Source organism: Chelon labrosus, assembly GCF_963514085.1.
Source record: "Chelon labrosus genome assembly, chromosome: 10".
NCBI classification, from domain to species: Eukaryota; Metazoa; Chordata; class Actinopteri; order Mugiliformes; family Mugilidae; genus Chelon; species Chelon labrosus.
In genome coordinates this window covers 5,652,933-5,671,833 of record NC_140360.1, presented here as the reverse complement: position 1 = coordinate 5,671,833, position 18,901 = coordinate 5,652,933, and the positions used below count along the sequence as shown (strand labels likewise).

At 45.4% G+C, this 18,901-nt stretch overlaps 1 protein-coding gene across 1 annotated transcript in view; it reads left to right on the top strand.

The window, feature by feature from the left end:
- The window catches only part of LOC311494349 (ski oncogene-like), a 60,510-nt gene extending 44,769 nt beyond the window's left edge, over positions 1-15,741 (top strand). The window contains exons 2-7 of the mRNA XM_084553348.1: positions 10,560-10,676; positions 11,252-11,367; positions 11,552-11,880; positions 11,981-12,303; positions 13,175-13,405; positions 14,816-15,741. Of these exons, the coding sequence (XP_084409474.1) occupies positions 10,560-10,676; positions 11,252-11,367; positions 11,552-11,880; positions 11,981-12,303; positions 13,175-13,405; positions 14,816-15,004 (1,305 nt within the window). The 3' untranslated portion in view covers positions 15,005-15,741. The remainder of the gene's footprint in view (positions 1-10,559; positions 10,677-11,251; positions 11,368-11,551; positions 11,881-11,980; positions 12,304-13,174; positions 13,406-14,815) is intronic.
- The last annotated feature ends 3,160 nt before the right edge of the window (positions 15,742-18,901 follow it).

The following is an 18,901-nucleotide window of genomic DNA, read 5'->3' as shown; positions in this document are numbered from 1 at the left end:
TCTAAATATCTCCCGAACGACTACAAATTACACAAAAGTTATATGGGTGAGTAAACGATAATAAATAATAAATAATGCACATTAACAGCCTTATAAATGCTGCCTTTGTGTTTGAAATACTGCTTTTTACTGGAGATTTTTCCAGTTTCACATTCTCACAGCAGGCTGTTTGCAGCAGTGTCGCTTCTCCCGTTCTTTGAGTTATGTGAGCGTTGTGTGAGTCACATCAGGGCCGGAGGTTAATAAATAAGTAACGGCCTAAGGTTTGACGGGACACACTGCAACCCGCATTGTGTTTTTGTGTCTCCACGCAATACCACAAACAGCGCCGTTTGTGGTATTGCGTTTGCAACGGTGCTCCATTAAAGACAAGAGCTGTTTGCACGATATTCCACTGCACCCTGAATGATGTGTTTAATTGCTTACAGACCGCACCGTGGTCACTTGAGACACATTTCCCAAGACAATGCACGTATTCAGAGCGCCCCGCTCGGGATCGATTTTAACGGTGTCGCGGATAATTCGCTCACCCTGGACACTTTTTAATACCGTACGTAAACACAGTCCCTGTTCTCCGTATGTAAAGCCAATCCGAATGATTTGATTGACCCAGCAGATCGTCATCGGAGCACGATCAGGTCCAAAAGGCGTGACTCCAGATCAACATTCTAACCACAAAACCCTTATAGGCAGAGGGAGTTGCTGAGTTGCTTCCAGTCTCTTCCATACAAGAGACATTCAATTATTTTCTTGCTTTTATTCGTTTCCATCTCCGAACTGGTCCAAGAGCAAAGCTGCTGACATAGCGGTGCACTTTTTTTCCCCTGTTAGTTGATATATCCTTTCCTTCTCTTTTTCTGTGTGTATACAAAACTGTTGTTCGTGGCCTCCGGTCAATTTACAAAAAAAAAAAAAAAAGGGGGTCTGCAGTACAAGAAGAGTCATTGTCTTCTCTCATTCCTGTTGTGTTGTGTTAAACATCTGTTTTTGGGCTCTTCTAATGATGTTCTGACTTAAAGTTTACATGGTTGTCAAAAAGAAAATCCATGACTCTTGCAGCTGAAAGGCTTTCAAGACCCATCAAATGGACTTGTGATCTAGCTACAAACAAAGGGGACCGGTCCAGCATCTTGTCCCGTTTGCAGCAAAGTTGATGCAAGAAAAGTTTTTGGCTATGGACTTATTTCTTGTGCCTTTAAACATACGGTGCACACATTCCTCATGAAGGTGCGCTTGCAGCTCTGGGACGTTTCAGGAGATGCATTTTGTGTTTTGCATGGAGCAGAAGTTCGAGCACGAGCCGTTTTTGGTCTCGGGTTTGTCTCTCAGGTAGCGGGGAGGGGAACGCACGCTGGATAAATGATGTGTTATGTGAGGGGAGGTGGTACGGGCAGGTACCGCCGGGGCCTCCTCCTCCTCCTCCTCCTCCTTACATGCAGCTACCTGATAGTCTGAACATCTGCCATTTGGCTCGACACACACACTTACTCTGGCCCGGAGTCCTGTGTTTATGTCTGGAAGTTGTTTGAGTCCAAACACTCTTGTCCAACATTCCCAACGTGTTAGCACTTGCCCTTTATAATTCTGTAACTCGTATTACCGTTGGAATATCTCGGAGCGGCGCATGAACAGACTTAATCGCGCGCCGTATCAAAGTGAATATTAGATGAGGTCATTTCAAGCGTAGTCAGCAAGCCAGTTCATCTCGAAGTCGAAGCTGCGCCTCGGCAAGACACAGTTTCTTTCTTCTTTTCAAAGTAAGAGGAATGATTTGATCCAGTGCAGTGCTGCTGACTGTAGGTATGTACGCAATTTACTTTATTGAAGACAGAATCCCCATTGTTCTCTGGGACTCCTCAGACAATGGTGGGATGAGCTAGTTGCCAAAATTGAACCTCTGCATGTGTGTAACCCACAAACACACTGTTGAGGAATCTCACTCGAGGGAGCAGCTACGGTGCCCGCTGTATTTTTATCCGGTGTGTTTGAGAGTGCTCACGTGCGCGCAAACACACACACTCAGCCCTGACATTATTTATTTTAGAGACCCAGACCGAGCTCAGATTATTATCTGAACCCAGAAAGCCTCCGTAATGTGCACCGTAACATCACCACTGCACAGTTTTCTGCAGGTACTAAAGGTAAATAAAGGTGAGTTAAGACACCGGTGGTTGCTGAGAAGATGTGTAACTTAACTCCACATGGCTACGTTGCATACATCTACATGAACTCATCTCTTATTAATCGCCTGCTGATGGGTTTATGATGGAATTACATGTAGCCTATTCATATTCAGTAGTCTCATTTTTCAATTCTTCTTTGAGATTTATTTATTATTAGGGATGCACCAAAAATTCTCGGCCAAAAAAACGAAAATGCATCGAAAATTTTCGGCCAAAAATTTTCAAAATTTTTCAGCCAAACGTTTTGGCCCAAAAATTGCTTTGGTTGTTGCTTGCATCATCACAACATCCTGTTTCGGCCGTGCTGTTTCGGCGATATATTTTCGGCCGAAAGTGGCCCCAAATTGTTTTTTTGGACAAAATTTTTTGGACTTTTATCACCGAAACAACACTTGCAAGCAACAACCGCAGCAATTTTCGGTGCATTTTCGGTTTTCGGCCAAAAATTTTCGGTGCATCCCTATTTATTGTTTAGTTAGTTAACAGCTACAAGGATAAAATGCATTAAAAGGCTCTCTTTACTGATGTCTTCTCTAGATCATCCATCATAGCAGTTGTGTGTGTTTTCCCCTGAATGACTGAAGCAAAACTCTGCTTACGCACGAGCGCCCCAGCTGAGTAGGCGGTTTGCGAGCGTGGCCAGGGACTACTGCGTGTTTACTCTACTAAAGGAATGTGGTCACAGGTGAACCGAGCCATCTGTAAATGTGAATGGAGGCATCTGATCTTAAATGCGTCCTCTTATGTCTTGGGTGTAGTCACACCTGTGCTTTTAAGCGGTTTACTTGCGATCAGATCACTCGGGACGAACCAGATCAGTCTGACTGCAGAATTACCATAGACACAGGCAGTGAGAAGTGAACTCTCCAGACAAAACAACTCACCCGCCCAATATTGCTCAATTCAGCTTCCAGGAGACATGAAGTCTCAGACCTTGAAACTAAACTGCTTTATGCGTCGTGTTTGTTTGCTCAAAGTCCAAGATGTAATGAACTGTGGCCAGACTTTTTTTTTTTTTTTTCTCGTCTGCATGTACAGTGCAACAACAAGCCGTCTCACACCTGTTTGTTTGTCAGGATATGTAGGTTTTTTTCTTTCTTTTTTTGTGGCATGTGCATGTGTGTGCAAGGTGAGCAAAGCTCTCACTTTGCCTCCAGGAAAGGGCCCCTCCCTTTCAACCGCTCGGGGCCCCTCAGCAAGACGTGCAAGGGAGGCCAAAGTCAGGTCACAGGCAGGGAGCGGCTCCGTTCAAAGCAAAGAAAACAGGTTGTTTACCTTTCATCTTGGCTTAGTCTGGAGGGGGGACGTTGGGTTAGGCAACCTGTTTTGCACCATACCACTCAGGCTGTTTGTGTCTGACAGCCGTGTGGTCTTGACTCTTGACACATTCTGCGGTCGAAGCAGAAATTGCTTCTTGCTGAAGGAAATGGCAAGTTCAAGGACACCCAAAACATTTTGAAGGTATTGGCACTGGATAGCTATGCATTGTTGAGCTGAACGGTTATCATTTTATTTTTCTAAATCATTCTGAACCACACCAGAAGAAAAGTCAAACCTTAAAGCGGAGTCGGTTTCTGGAAGTGACAGTTCTTAGTGAATACAGAGCAGACTTGATCTATTGAAGCTGCTCTATGAGATGCCGTTAAAAGCTCAGAAATCCACGCTCGCTTCTTTTTTTTATTTTTTATTTGGAGCACCATGGCCACGTACTAAAAACTTAAGGAAAACAAGAACAACATTTAGCAGCACACCTCAAATCAAGTTTTTCCCCCGTTCAACTGTATCACTAACAGTTGCCTTGGCAATAAATAGACTTACACAACTTACAATGTGCCATTTAATTTGAATTTCACGGTGGTATGGTCAGTTGCAGAACAAGACCCACAAGATTAACAAATGCACATATGCAAACACAGCATGGGGTCATGAGAAAAGGCCAACTTTATTCTTCAAGTTACTGCTCTGCGCAACTATTGTGTTGGCTTCCCCACAAAATGCTTTCTTGCATTTCAGACTACATTGAGAGTAGAAGAGACAGTTGTTGGTATTTTTACACTACCTTAGATGACAAATATTGTCGTCTCGCCTTTTCACCGCTTTCTCTGACTCGTCATCTGATTCGCTGCTTTATAGTGGAATCTCTCTGAGGATAAACGCGAATGCGTAGCCGCGATGCTGGCCCGTCTCGACAAATGGCAGCATTATGTGATCATTTAGTCGCAGTCTGGAGGCCAGCGGCTTCAGAAATACCCATTACAACTTAGACTTAGATAGACTTTACTGATCCACGTGGTTGCTCAGTTGCACATAAACACACTTGAAAAACGGTGTAAGACACTAAAATATATAAATATAAAAATATAAAAATAAAAAAACGTTTTTCTTTAATAGTTCTGAGTCACTTCCAGTAGTTGTTTTGAAAGTATCTGAAGTTAGACTGCCCCTACATTTATTTTTTATTTATAGCACGTATATCAAAATATTGGTCAAAAGACTAATCTCTCAGCTGCTGTCATGAAACTGTAATACCAAACATAACTCAGTGCATTACACCCATAAAATATCTCGATCGGTGAGACTGAAAAAAGACGTTTATCCTGAGACGCACGGGACGTTTCAGTCTGACTGATTCCTCTTGCTTTCTGTCTTTGTGACTGGAATCTTGCTTGTTTGCAGAGGACATCCTGTAATCTGTGTCACAGGAAAGGTACTCAGACAGAAAGACGAAACAAGCCGGCTGTTTGGGTGGGGGTCTGAGAAAAAAAAAAAGAAAGAAAACGACGGCGAGAGTCGAGAGGGTGTGGCGCTAAAAGGAAACACGTTGGTGGCGTTGATGCAGAATGATAGATCGTGTCAAGGAGGAGATTCGGGTTTACCTCGTGAAAGGCGGCTGTCATCACAACGCCTCCTTTCAGAGTCGGTGGGGTTTGACCCTCCCCTTTTCAACACTACGAGGTGTAGTCAAAACATTGCTGATGCGGGTTTTCGTCTCGGCTCTGAACTTATTTCCTGAGAACAGCAGTCAGTTCCGGACACCGGTTTCTCTTGAATGAACATTAGTCATTTTTCAGAGACAACGGTTGCAGGCAGTTTATTAATCCAGTTATTCTAATCTGACATTGCACCAGCCCTTAATGTAGTTTGAGCACTCGTTTACACAGATCAGCCATAAGATTAAAACCACTGACAGGAGAAGTGAATAACATTGACCATCTTGGGACAAGTCAATGTTCTGCTGGGAAGCTGGCATTCATTGGTGTAGATGTTACTTAGACATGTAGCACCCACCTAGACCAGACCAGGCACCCCCACCCCATAGCAATGACACTCCTTGATGGCAGCAGCCATCCCCAGCAGGATGCAGCCACAAAAACGCTTTAGGAACAGCTAAAAAAAAACATGAAGAACAGCACAAGGTGTTGACCTGGCCTCCAAATTCACTAGATCCCAAACTGATCAAGTATCTGTGGGATGATCCTCAGAGGCCCCTCCCCTCAAAGGCCCCCCACTAACAATGTTCAGTTGCCAGACACCACAGGACACCCTCAGAAGGCCCATGTCCATTCTCTTATGAGTCAGTTTTGGAGGCAACAAGGGATACCTACCTACACGATACTAGGAAGGTGGTCATAATGTTATGCCTGATTGGTGTATAGCCCAGTGTGACATTTGCTTCTTCATATTGCCAGCAGACAGAAACAACACATCTGATTTGTTAAAAAAAAAAAAAAAACCTTCTAACCCTTCTTTAAAGCAAAGCTCCTTTAAAGCGGGGCCTCTAGAAGCATCTGAGAGCATTTCAACATGTCCACAACCGAAACCCGCCTAAATGCAAACACGGTGACAGCGTAACAAAGCTCGCCTTCATCAGACGTTTCACTTCCCCACTCGTCTTAACAACAGTTATGTGACTGTGAAGATTCTCAGCCGTCGAGGCCGTGGCACATCTAGTGTAAGAGGGAAACACTTCATGCGAGGTTTTCTCTAAACTTCATGCAGCTACACATCCCTCCTCATGTGGACGTCCTCGCGTTCTAAGAGAAGACTCGGCCGGGGTTCGGGGGGGGGGGGGGGGTTTCCACAACGACGTCCCATGCAGAATCACCACTTGAAGCACCATAAACCATTTCACAAAGCACTCCAATCGCTGCGTCCCGTCCGAATCTTCCTATGCTCAGTGTTTTTGTTGCACTCTGACAAACACCAATGGCCTGCAGACAGAGGAACCGAAACTGCGAGGATTTTCAAAAGGCAGAGTCTTCCGCTGAGAAGACTGTTCGCACCCCACCCATCCTGTCTCTGCCACAAACACACAAAGCCATCCTAACAGACACCCACTTCCACACGGCCAGACACGTGCTCGCGCCTGTGTCCTTGCGTTGCCCCCGATGGCAGCTGAGACGAGCCCAGCGAGCTCTTCACTATTTCCACTTATGCTGCCCCGTGACTTGACACTTGATGTGAGTTTCTTATGCAGGGGGGGGGGGGTATTCCTGACTGTCAAGTGCTTGGCCATTGCTTAGGTAAGATGGACGGCACACAGCCCTTGCAAGTCTTATCACGAAATTACATCTGAGTTTAAGAGAAGGCCGTATCGCTTCTTAGAAATCGGTGTAACACCAGCGCACAGACGGGTTACGAAATGTAGCCTTGTAAGCATTAGGTGTCGGCGTCGGAAAATGTCGACAACACGGTCTGGGCACACGCATCGGCTCATCAGAAGGCCTCGTCTAGGAAGTCTAACATCCTGTCTGTGATGTGCAATCCACACCCAATCAGAAAGGGCCTCGTAAAAGTGTGCACTCACTTTTCTTTGTGTTTGTGCTCGAAGTTAGCTGAGCTCAGGCTTTTACGGTCGGCCTGCAGCACGTCAGAGGCCTGCAGCAAGGTCCCACATGCGTTTTGTCCAGATCACGGCCTCTTATTTTCATGCAAATTAACGTAATCTTAAATTAAATGTTTATTTTTTTATCCCTTGCAGTGGCTTCCTGATGTCTGGAAGCCACCGACGTCGCCAGGAACTGGTTTTCCTCCTTTTTTTTTTTTTGCTAGCTCTGCCGGGTTGAGATCAGACGACTGACTCACTTCTTTACCTTCAAACACGCCCGGGTTGTTCTCACGGGTACGCTTTGAGTCACTGTCCATCTGTTCTGTGAATCACCGCCCGATTAAATGCACAAAAAAAACGGTTTCCTTCCTCGGATCTGGACGCGAGCACCCTCAAATTATTGCAAGTCTGCAATTACGTCCGGGTAACTATAAATGTGTCGGCGTCCAAACAGACGCTGGTTCAGTAATCCAGACTTTTTTGACCTCACCGGAGCACCCCACAAGCTTAACTGCTGTTTTCGTTGGCATCCCCGCCCTCGCCCCCCGATCCCCCCCATCGCTCTCCTCCGCCCCAAGGCTCGCTGGGACCGAGATCTCGCCTCGGAAGGCTGTAGCGTTGGCAACTGGTAATCCACGAGACGGGGACTGGCACGTGGCGCGGAGATTTCGCCCCGAGCCACAAACTGTGTCTGTCTGTGCGTTTGTGTGTGTGTGTGAGAAAGAGATCAGCCACTCTGTGGGCTTAACTGCAGGCACTAGCCGCTCGCCTCTAGCCCTGCTTTTGGTGCGGCGACATGTAGGACATATCGCTCCATCGCTAGATAACCCACAAACCTTCCCAGCCGCAGGATCGCTCTGTACGATTGTGTATTGCATCAACTGAAAGTCACACTCATATTATAATAAGGGAAGAATTCTTAACCACTAGAATGAACAGATAAATAAACCAAGTAATGAGGAAGTCATATTTTAACCTTAAAAATGGTCTAGATTTGCAGGTATACTCTTGCTACATATTGCGAATTTCATGATATAAAAAGTAGCTGCACGTGTTCACCAGTCAAATAAAATAAATGCAGTTTAGGTCATTATGGGGTGGGGTTGCAGTCTCTTTAATTTGTTGTGCGGCTTTAGGAAGCATTAAAATCCAGAGAATAAAACCTTCAGATGCGGTGGCTCCCAATGTCGCCCTCACGCCACTGCCTCTGGGGACGGTGGGTCCCGTGTCCCCATCGGTCCCCAGTTGGAGGTCCCCAACCCTCCATCCTCGCTGACTTTCACGTGACACCGCCATGAGGTGGAAACAGGAATTTGTCCAGTGGTACACTTTGTTACGTTCCAGTGTATTTATGCTACATCTGCGTTTTCTTTCTTTATTTAATAGAAGAAAAAAAATATAAAACTTTTAAACCCAAGAAATGACAGCGGCTACGATGGTAGCGTCCCAACCTCAAAACAACAAGAGCTTGCAGCTTGTCAGATTGCTATCATTGAGTTTTGTCTGATTGTCGGTAGGCGGCTGCTGCTGCCCGGGAGCTGCCTTTGCATAATCTCCTTAGAGCAGATGCTAATGGCTATCCAGCACGCTCAGAAGCAGCCTGTTGATGTGCACGTAGCTCTGTAGAACCAAGAAACGTAGATCTCCAGTGGATGAAAGCAACCGTTTGCACGTAAATAATACATTGCCACCATCTGCACAATAATCGATAGCAGGATAGAGTCAATGGTAGCTTTCCTAATTGGGTATACGCTGCATAAATAATGAAATCATAGTTTTCTTTTTAGAAAATGTTCAGTCAAACGTCTTAATTGGGAGTAACTTCATTAATCGGCTGCTCAGAGAACAAGCAGTATGTCCAAAGTGTGTGTGGACGGTTGTCGTCTCTACTAATAGACCGAGCGCCGTACCCCAGAAAGGTTTCCAGTTGTCCGTGAAGGCCGCATCCTGGACAGGCAGCGACTGAATGTTGACCAGTTCTACGGTCGATCAAAGGCCACTGTCACCTCAGTGGTATTTGTTTGTCTAGCCGCACTGCGTTCCTGCGAGAGCAGCTCTGACATATGGCATCGTATGACACGCCGCCAACATGGTCAAGAGAGAGAGAGAGAGAGAGAGAGAGAATATCTAACCCCTTTACAAATGGCCACCTGTTGACACCATGCAGGAGGCCCTGTCTGTCTGTGTGAGAGAGAGAGAGATGGCATATTTATACCACCCACTCCTGCACAGGGTAACAGTTTGCTTGCGAGATGCAGTCTATTCCAGAAGTAGATCCTCAAAGAAAGAGAAGAAAAATGAAGCAGATGAATGAATGAGTGAATGTGGTGGGATTCGGAGCCGTCAAACCTCCCAGTGACTAAGAATTACGTAGGTTTCATCGTGCTTTGTCGAAGCTAAATCCCTGCCACCATTACACCGCCTCAGAAAATCTCGCGAGCATTATCCTCCTAAACAAACAAAGCTTCATCAGATTTTAAACCCGTTAAAATAAGAAAGCACTTGTCAAACGTGTTTCTGCTCAATCACTGCCACCGGTCGTCGTGAACGGCGTGTGTGTGTGTGTGAGAGATGTGTTCGTTCGTGTCTGTGGCAACTAGTGACAGACACAGGCTGGAGAGGCTGAGGTCATAGCCACAGAGCCAGCATACTGCGGGTGGTAGTGGCAGCGGTGGGGGGGGGGGGGGGGGTCGGAGAGAAACAAACCCCCACTTGTTTGTCTTGTCTGACTAGCGTAACCAGCCAGACATCTCAGGACGAAGCCTGAAACACGGACGTGGAAGAGCAGCTGCAAAAAGTCAAGAGAATATAGCATGCAAGCCTTGAACAGAGGGAAGTTTTATTAAAATTTAGTTTGAAAAGGTGTGTGGCGTTCTCCTGAAAGCCCTGAAATCTTTTTTTATTTTTAGTTTGTTGACTCTGGAACAGCCAGAAAGGACATAGTGCACCTTTCCATACTCATCGGGGGAAGAACATGATAATGTTTTCCGTCACTGACAAAAATAAATTAATGACGCTTTTATTTTTTTGGACAAGACTCTTTCACACAAGGGGAGTGGCGCATTAACAAAATTAGATTGCAGTGGAATACAGTCGTCGGTCTGGCGACGGACGGTGCACCGGATTGGTCGGTGTAGTTTGAGAGAATACAGAGAACAAGGCCTACATACAAACGCAGGCTCACGCTGTCCCGGTTGCCTCCCATCTCGGTTGCCAAGTACACCTTGCTGTCTTGGATTAAAGCGTGTGACAAGTGTGTCACGCGCTACCACGGCGGGTAGTCGCATCCCTGCAGTGGGGGTACAAGTGTTCTTGGCTAGTGCCTGGGCTACAACCGAGGAGACGTGGTTAAAAGCATAGCACGAAGGCAAACACAGCGTCTCACCTGTCACCTTGAGACGGGTTGTGTCTAAGCAATAGATATTGCTGTCCCAGTGGATAATCTAAACTACTCCAAGATTCCCAAATTTGTTGATTTCCCTGATATAATATAGTGCAACCTACCCTGCATATTAAAAACAAACCTTTATTTTTATTTTTTCTTCCAGCTGCCGGATTCCATCCCGATGAAAAAGTTGAAACACGAAGACCTCCCCCCGCAATCCCCGCTGGCCGACAAGGAGAAGCAGCACGACTGGCTGCACTCGGTGTCCTCCTCCAGTAAGGTGAGCGCCGCTAATCCCCCCCGTAAGAGGAGTCGTTCGTGATGATGATAATGATCCACGGTGCGCGACAGGAGATGTCATGTCATGTCAAGCCTTTTTGGATAAAGGGTAGTGCTTTAAATTTAGATTTGGCAAGCTGTGCAAACAGAGTGGTGGTAGGGGGGTGGTGGTGGTGGTGGTAACGGTGGAGGCCACGAACCGAGCCCTGCAGTGAGTGAAGCTTGAGAGCAAAGAAACTAAATATATATATATAACCGTACCACAATGTAATAATGGATGCGCCTTGTGAAGAGTGATACCATTTAGATATATTTAAAATGCATCTTCAGACTGACCCTACAGTTGCATAACAAAATTGCTTACGATGACACACCTATTGAGAAGCTTTTAGCACTTACTGCAGAATAGCAAGTGAATATTTAGAGTCGCTAATAAGACCCTGAAAGGTTCTACTGAGTAATTTAGCCTGGCGTGCATACCCCGTAATGTTTTGCCTGACCTGACCTGGGTCAAAGACCTGCTATCACATCCATATTAGCATCCAAGACTTCAAACGGTATACTGTTGTTTTTCAGGGGATTAACTGCATTCAGCCCAGGCAGAGGCCCTCAGCGTTCAGACCCTGGTCCCCACACATCTCTGCTAATGACAAGATGCCCTCCAGTCACCCCTTGGCCCTGCTGAGAGACAGGTAAGCATCACTGGACACCAAACGGCACTCTTTTACAGATCCGGTTGGTCTGTGGGAGTGGAAGAAAGGTCCTGTAAGTGCTTAAATTAGTGTTTATGTACCTTATGTACCATATTGTACTAACCTTGGTTTCGGTTATTGCTTCTAAGGGACGCTCAGTCAAACCAATCTGGTCTACTTTCAGTTTCTACAGCTACAAGAGCCTGGAGAATGCGGTGGCTCCCAACGTCGCCCTCACGCCACTGCCTCTGGGGAAGGTGGGCCCCATGTCCCCATCGGTACCCAGCACGTCCCACCCAAGTGGAGACGAACCCCCGGTCGAGGACGCCAACCCCAACTCCAGGCCTTGCAAAAGAAAAGCCCCTGGTGACGTCCCACCCCCAGCGCCGGAGGTCCCCAACCCTCCGTCCTCCGCTGCCTGCAAGCCGGCACCGCTGCCGCTGCCGCTGCCGCTGCCGCCTCCGGACAACAAGGACTTTGAGGTCGATATTGAAGTGGAAAGCCGCGATGAGTGTAAGCGCGTAATTCTCCTCCATCAACCAGACGCATATTGATCCACGTTTATTTCGTTACAAGAGAACGTTTCTATAAACTCCCTCTTCTCTCGCCACAGTTACTTCGTCCATGTCCTCCCTGTCGTCGCCGTCTTTCACCTCGTCCAGCAGCTCGGCCAAAGACTTGAGCTCGCCGAGCACCCAGGGGCCTCTCGTGTTAGCGGAAGGGGGCGCCGCAGCAGCAGCTGCGCCGGTCGCGGCCCCCTTGACGCCTCCGGAGCTGGCGCTGGAGTCGGAGCTGGAGAGCCTGAGGCAGACGCTGGAAAACGGACTGGACTCCAAGGAGTCGAAGGAGAAGTTCCTGCACGAGATTGTTAAGATGAGGGTGAAGCAGGAAGAGAAGCTGGGGTCCGCCCTGCAGGCCAAGCGCAGCCTCCAGCAGGTAAGACTCATCTGTTTGCATTAAGTACAGCGATAGATGCACTCAATTCACAAACTTTTAGTTGCCTTAGATGCACTGACAAAACATGCAAGCAGATTAGAAGCCACTCATGCGAACCGCAAAGTCAAGGAAAGGCCGGATAGTTTTTTATTTTTGGTCTTGCAACAAAAAAAAAAGCCAAAGAAAGAAACCGGGCGCGCAACTTGCGACGCATCCTAAAAAGAAAAGCACTTCCAGCCGTGCGCATTCCACTTTCGTTTTCCTTCAGGGCTCAGAGGAGCTGTGGCGAGGCTCCACAATCCCAACCTACACACTAAATCAACAGCGGCCTTACTTTTAAACAACCCGCTGGTATATTTCCTCCCGTGTTTAGCTGAATGATGCTAAGCCTGGTGGGATTGAAGGAGTCATTATGTGAAGCCTCTGCGGGGTAAAGGGTGTGCTGGGGATTGTTTCTTTTCACTCTTTTTTGTTGGAACCAACAAAGCTTGATGACAGGCATGTTTGTCCCAGCTGCTAGGTTCCCATGAGAAGGCTATGGGTGTGTTACCACAAGACACATTCACGCTCTTTTAGTTTCAAAGGACGGGAACTCTACTTCTGTCATCCCACACATTATAATAGTCCAATGTCAACACTGACATGGACACCACAGCCTACTGTAACAACTCTCTGCTTTTAAGTATCAACAGATTAGTTGGTAAAGCAGCCGTGTGCAATACGTCCATTGACATACGCAACGGCATAAGCTTCATTAGACGCTTAATCTTCCCATAGACCCTTTCAAACTTCGGAAACAAAAGCCGCTTGATTAATTGACCGCGAAGACTCACCGTCTTGACCTGACTTATGCCCGCTGTTCTCAAAAAAGGAGCTGGAGTTTCTGCGGGTGGCCAAGAAGGAGAAGCTGCGGGAGGCGACCGAGGCGAAGCGCAACCTGAGGAAGGAAATCGAACGTCTGCGAGCCGAAAGCGAGAAGAAGATGAAGGAGGCCAACGAGGCGCGGATCCGCCTCAAGCGGGAGCTGGAGCAGGCCCGGCAGCTGAGGGTCTGCGATAAAGGCTGCGAGGCCGCGCGCCTCCGCTCAAAGTACTCCGCACAGGTCAGTCAGCAGCCGAGGGGTCCTGAGTGATCTGATCACACCGCCGTGGTTTCACACCTGTACGCCGAGTACAGGTATGAAACCACCCGAGGGGCTTTCACGGCACACTTGAAGTCCAATCACATAGCCCACATTTGGAGGTGGTGCAGGCCACACGGTGCAAATACACAAAGCTTCCTGGCCACATTGGCGTCTTCTGCGTGAGCTAAGGTTTGCCTCTGAGGTACAGGCAGCAGATTTTGTGAATGATTGCCAGGAAAGCCAAAAAGCACCCGAACACACGACCAGCAGTGGCGTTTCTGGTTCCGAAACGTTTCCCTTGTTTTGCTACAGCAGCTGTTTGCACAATATTCTCCTGTGCCCTAAATGATGTCAGTGTTTATTCTGCTCTCAGAGCGACAGTTCAAGTTGCATGTGGAGACACATTCTGTCGGCAGGTGTGAACTCACAAACTCACAGCTGCCTTATTTGCGATCAAGTCTCTCAGGACCCGTGTCAATAGCAGGTCTGAACAGGGCCTTCAAATCTTTTAAGATGACATTTAATCATTTCTATACGTTTGAGAAACACGGGATAGGCGTAGAAACGTAGCCAGACAGGGTTGTGCACGTAGACAGGTGTTAATAGTCCAGTGTGGGCCAGATGCCGCGGCGTGTAAGTCAAGCTGCCCTCACGGTAAATGCACATGCTTCTCTGGGTCAAATGCTCAAGTCAAATTCAGCAGAAAAATAAAACACATTTCCTCTTCCTCGGTCAAAAAAAATAAAAAATAAATGGGTGTTGCCTCGAGAGGACAGACTCATGATATGTCACTCTGCGAGAAGAAACAGGAAGAGACGCCGACTTCCCTCAGGCACCATGGGAAATGTAGATTAGACAGAACGAGAGCTGCGTCTGTGTGGCTCCCTGCAGAGCCTGTAGTCTACGTTGGAAGGCTGTTGAGTCCTCTTAAGGGATTTGATTATAACATGTAAACTGATCAGCCACAACATTATGACCACTGACAGGAGATGTAAATAACATTGACCACCTTGAGGCAATTCAGTGTTCTGCTGGGAAATTTTTAGACCTGGCATTCATTCATGTGGATGTTACTTAGACATGTAGCACCCACCTAGACCAGACCAGGCACCCCCACCCCATAGCAATGACAGAGGCTCCTCCCCTCAAAGGCTCCCACCAACAACATTCTGTTGCCAGACGCTACAGGACACCCTCAGAAGGCCCATGTCCATTCTCTGATAAGTCTCAACTGTTTTGGAGGCACAAGGGCGACCTACACAATATTAGCAAGGTGGTCATAATGTTAAGCCTGATCGGTGTATTTAACATAAGCAGGCACCACTGGGCCTTGATGTATGGACTAGGTGTCGTAATGATCCCAGCTGACCCCTGCCCTCTGTCTTCCAGATCGAGGACCTCCAGATGAAGCTGCAGCACGCCGAGGCCGACCGCGAGCAGCTCCGAGCCGACCTGCTCCACGAGCGGGAGGCCAGGGAGCACCTGGAGAGGGTGGTGAAGGAGCTGCAGCAGCAGCTCTGGCCCAAATCCAACAGAAGCAAAGACGGGACGGCCAAGGACTCGCCCGCTGACAACTAACCCGGCAGCCTCAAGCACACCCGACCATTCCCTCTCGTCGTCGCTATCACGCCCCACCAACACACCCCCACCCCCCTCCCCCGACATCCTCTCCCCGCTTCACACCGTAAAACACCTACGAGCTCTGGGCCCGGCCACACCGCACCACTATCGCACTCCCTCTCGCTCCCCAAACGCGAACGACCCTTGCACCCCTTGACTTGAAACCGAAAGGAGGAGTCCTCGCCCACGCCCATGAAAAGAAGCCGGTGAGTGATCGGAGACAGAAGCGAAGGAAACCCGTTTTCTAAATCAAGCACTGACTTGCACCTTCTGAACTCGCAGAACTGAAAACTGGATCACAGCCGTGATGTATAGCACAAAGTCTGGCGGAGTCTGTGTTTTTTTTTTTTTCTTTCGATTGCGCTGCTGGTGCCTGCTACGTGATCATTTTCTCATGTCAGAGGTATCCAGCCGTTGAGGGGAGCTCTAGCGGTGTGGCCAGGAGGACGTGGTTTACACATAAACCCCCCTCCAGTTCCCACAAAAGCCTCTGCTACCATATCCTGCCAGGACGGGTGTTTTTTTGAAGACGTTATAAGCTACTCAAGAGACTACATAGTGATATGTAAAGAAGAAGAAGAAGAAGAGGAAAAGAATGTTTCTTTGAGTTATTGGAGTTTGAAAAGATGACCAAAAGACACGAATGGACACGTTGCAGCCGTGACTTTGTTGGTTTTTCAGGAAAGCCGTTGCAGTCCACCAAGAAAGAAGTGTGCAAGGGAGGGGGAGGGGGGGGGGGTTAATCAAATCCGAAAGCGACCGGTCACGTTCTTGTTTTATATAATGCTTTATTTTCATTCAAGTTGAAACGTTTTCTCTCTTTTGATCAAACCCTGGATTGGGGGATTTGGAAAAATAAAAGCATGGTGAGTTAAAGACACCTTTTTTTTTTAAGTGAGCACTTGAATGATGAATAGTCTTCATAACACACACATAAAACACACACACAATACACACACACACATGCTGGTTGACCTGTGCTTTTTAAGAATTTGGGTAAAAACCCTGAAGTCTTTATCTTCTAAAGATAAAATGCTCCAAATGTGAGTGTGGCCTTGTCTTCTTGTCTTGTAACACCGTTTTTTTTTTTTTTTTTTTTTTAAATAAGTCCATTTGGCACCTGCAGCCGTCTACAGCTCCGCCCACGGAGCTTTTAGTGTAGTGGGGGGAGGGTCGCCCAGTAAGGCTGTGGGCCGCAGTGGACACTCTTTTATAATAACCACAAAAATGTTCATTTGAATTAAATTAAGGTATGTAAATATAAATGTTTTTTTTTTTGTTTTTTTTTTTTACTTTACAATTAATGAATCGCACTTTGTCGTAACAAAAATACTGTCATACCATAAGCATTGTACTCTCACTATCGTCTCCAGACTTTCTTTGAAGACGTCCACCGTATAGGTTCAGTTAAGACTATATACATCGCCGATAAATACTGCTGTTCTGTTTGTTTCTAAGGCAAAGTATTGTAAATAAAGTTTAAAAAAAAAAAAAAAGAGAGACAGTCTAGCTGTTGCTTGCTGATGCAGTCTGGGAATTTTTATTTTTTATTTTTATTTTTTTCGCCAAGTGCTTTGTAAAACTATTCACACTCGAGCTCCGGGTTCTAACTAGTGAAAATCTGAATTGTTACAGGAGCGGGAACAAAAAAAAAAAACACATTTTATTCACTCACAGTGGGTACAATGCAATCAGAATGTACATTGTGTTGATGCTATTTTTTATTTTCTTCCTTTTGGTTGTTGATGTTTCAAACGTGGAGATATTTTTGTCTTGTTATGTTCACTTTTTTTTTTCTTTTACCCCCGATTAGAAAACAAAATACTTTTTGCATGAAAGTTGAAAATGTTTGCCATACATACATACATTTATATATATACATATATATACATAAAGTCAGTTACTGGACATTGATACTGTAAATGTAAGGATTTTATTGTGTTATGCAATATAAAGCAATTTGTCTTATACAGAAGAGGGAAATGGAATTAACAGAACAGCTACAAGCTGTGAATCGTTCTTAAGAAAATAAAAAAAAAATTCACATTTGCAAAAAAAATTTAATAAAATAATAATAAAAAAAACAAGACAACAAAAAGAAGTTGGGAAAAACAAAATAAAAATAAATCAATGCACCAATGCTGGAGAACCTCAAGTGCCTGGAATGTGGGCGGCGAAAGGTTTCCAGAGTAGGAAAAAAAAAAAAAAAGCGAGGGTGAAAGAGGTGGTGGCGGGGGAGGGGTGTCTGGTAAATTTTCCTATTTGCAGGTTTTTCAAATTAAAAGCCCCTGCCTTGCTCAGCGGCTCGTTTTTTATCAGCGGTCTTAGAACCGACCAGTTTACATATTTTTTTTTAAATTCCCGTTTCAGTGCAGGGTACAGTTGAACAAATACTGAGATGCTTCTTAATTATTATTATTTTATTTTTTATTTTTCCCATTTTAAATCAATGATCATCAGTGATGCATGTTCGGGGCAAATTTTCTAGCAGAAAAAAATTTGGCAAATTGTTACTTTCTTTGGGTTGTATTATAAGGACTTAACTGTTTGTTCCCAGCTTGATGACTTGTCTGAGGGCATTATTATATATGCTAAAAGCCCCCCATCCCCCACCCCCATCACCTTCCCTCCCTGCCATCTCTTATCCAACATTACTAATGAGAACAACACTGTGTCTGGGACTTTGTCAGACCTAAAAAATTGGTACATTTTGTAGTTTTTACACTCAAAAAAATAAACTCTTGATAGCCTAATTTATATTTTGGTTTTCTACAAAAGGAGGGCGACAGTAACGGCATTCAGATCCTCTCCCTCCCTCATGAAAAGAACAAAAAAATTAAAAATAAGAAGCAGTTTAAACGTCTTGTTTTTTTTTGAAAAATTTTTGTTTTTTTGCTAAGCGGCGGGAAGTAAAGCAGCAATAACAGTCCGCGTTGTTGACGAGTACTAGCCAGTGATTTGGAGATTTGAATAAGACTTTACAAATGTAAATATGTTTTTTCTCTTTCATTTACGACCTTGTGTAATATATGTACATGTTTCCTTTTTTTTTCAGAAAGAAATCTTTTCTTACAATAGCCGTCTTTGTTTGTTTCTTGTTTTGTTTTTTTAAAAAGTTGTGTTTTAACTGAAACAGTTGATGCAGTGCGTAAGAGAATATTCCCTATATGTTAATCCATTTCCATTTTTATTTTTTATTATTATTATTTTTACTGTAGAGTCTTTATATACTGAATGGCATTTTTTCACCAGTTCATATACAATTTTTTTTTGTTTTTTTTGTACACGATATAGCCAACATGCAGTATAGGTCACACACACACACACATACATGCAGTATAAGCCACCTTGCAGATTGTTTCATCCTCATTTATCTTTTTAGCCCTGTGCTGCTGCTAATACATATATACAGTTCTAGAAATATTTTTACGTAGGAGGTTAGCTCTCCCGTTTATTAATGCCACACATACAGCGTGGAGAAAAGAAAAGAATAGAAAAGAAAAGAAAAAACAGCTTGGCTTATTCATCCGTCTCCCTTGTTTCCTTAATCTTTTCACGTCTTCTACCTTCCTTCCTTCCTTCCTTCTGCAACACCGTTCCCTTCTCTAACGACACAGACTATATTGTAAAGTAAAGGAATTTAAGAGATTATGTTTGAAAATAGCTATGATTATATACTACAGTGACTGAATGTACAGTGTATAGATGCATTACCAGAAATAAAGTTGTTTGTCCAGATCGAATGGCTCGGTTTCTCTTTTTTTTTGGCTTCTTTGGTTAAAATATATGCATATATATATATATATATATATATATATATATAACCCCTCATCATCCTGCAGGCAGTAAGTATAG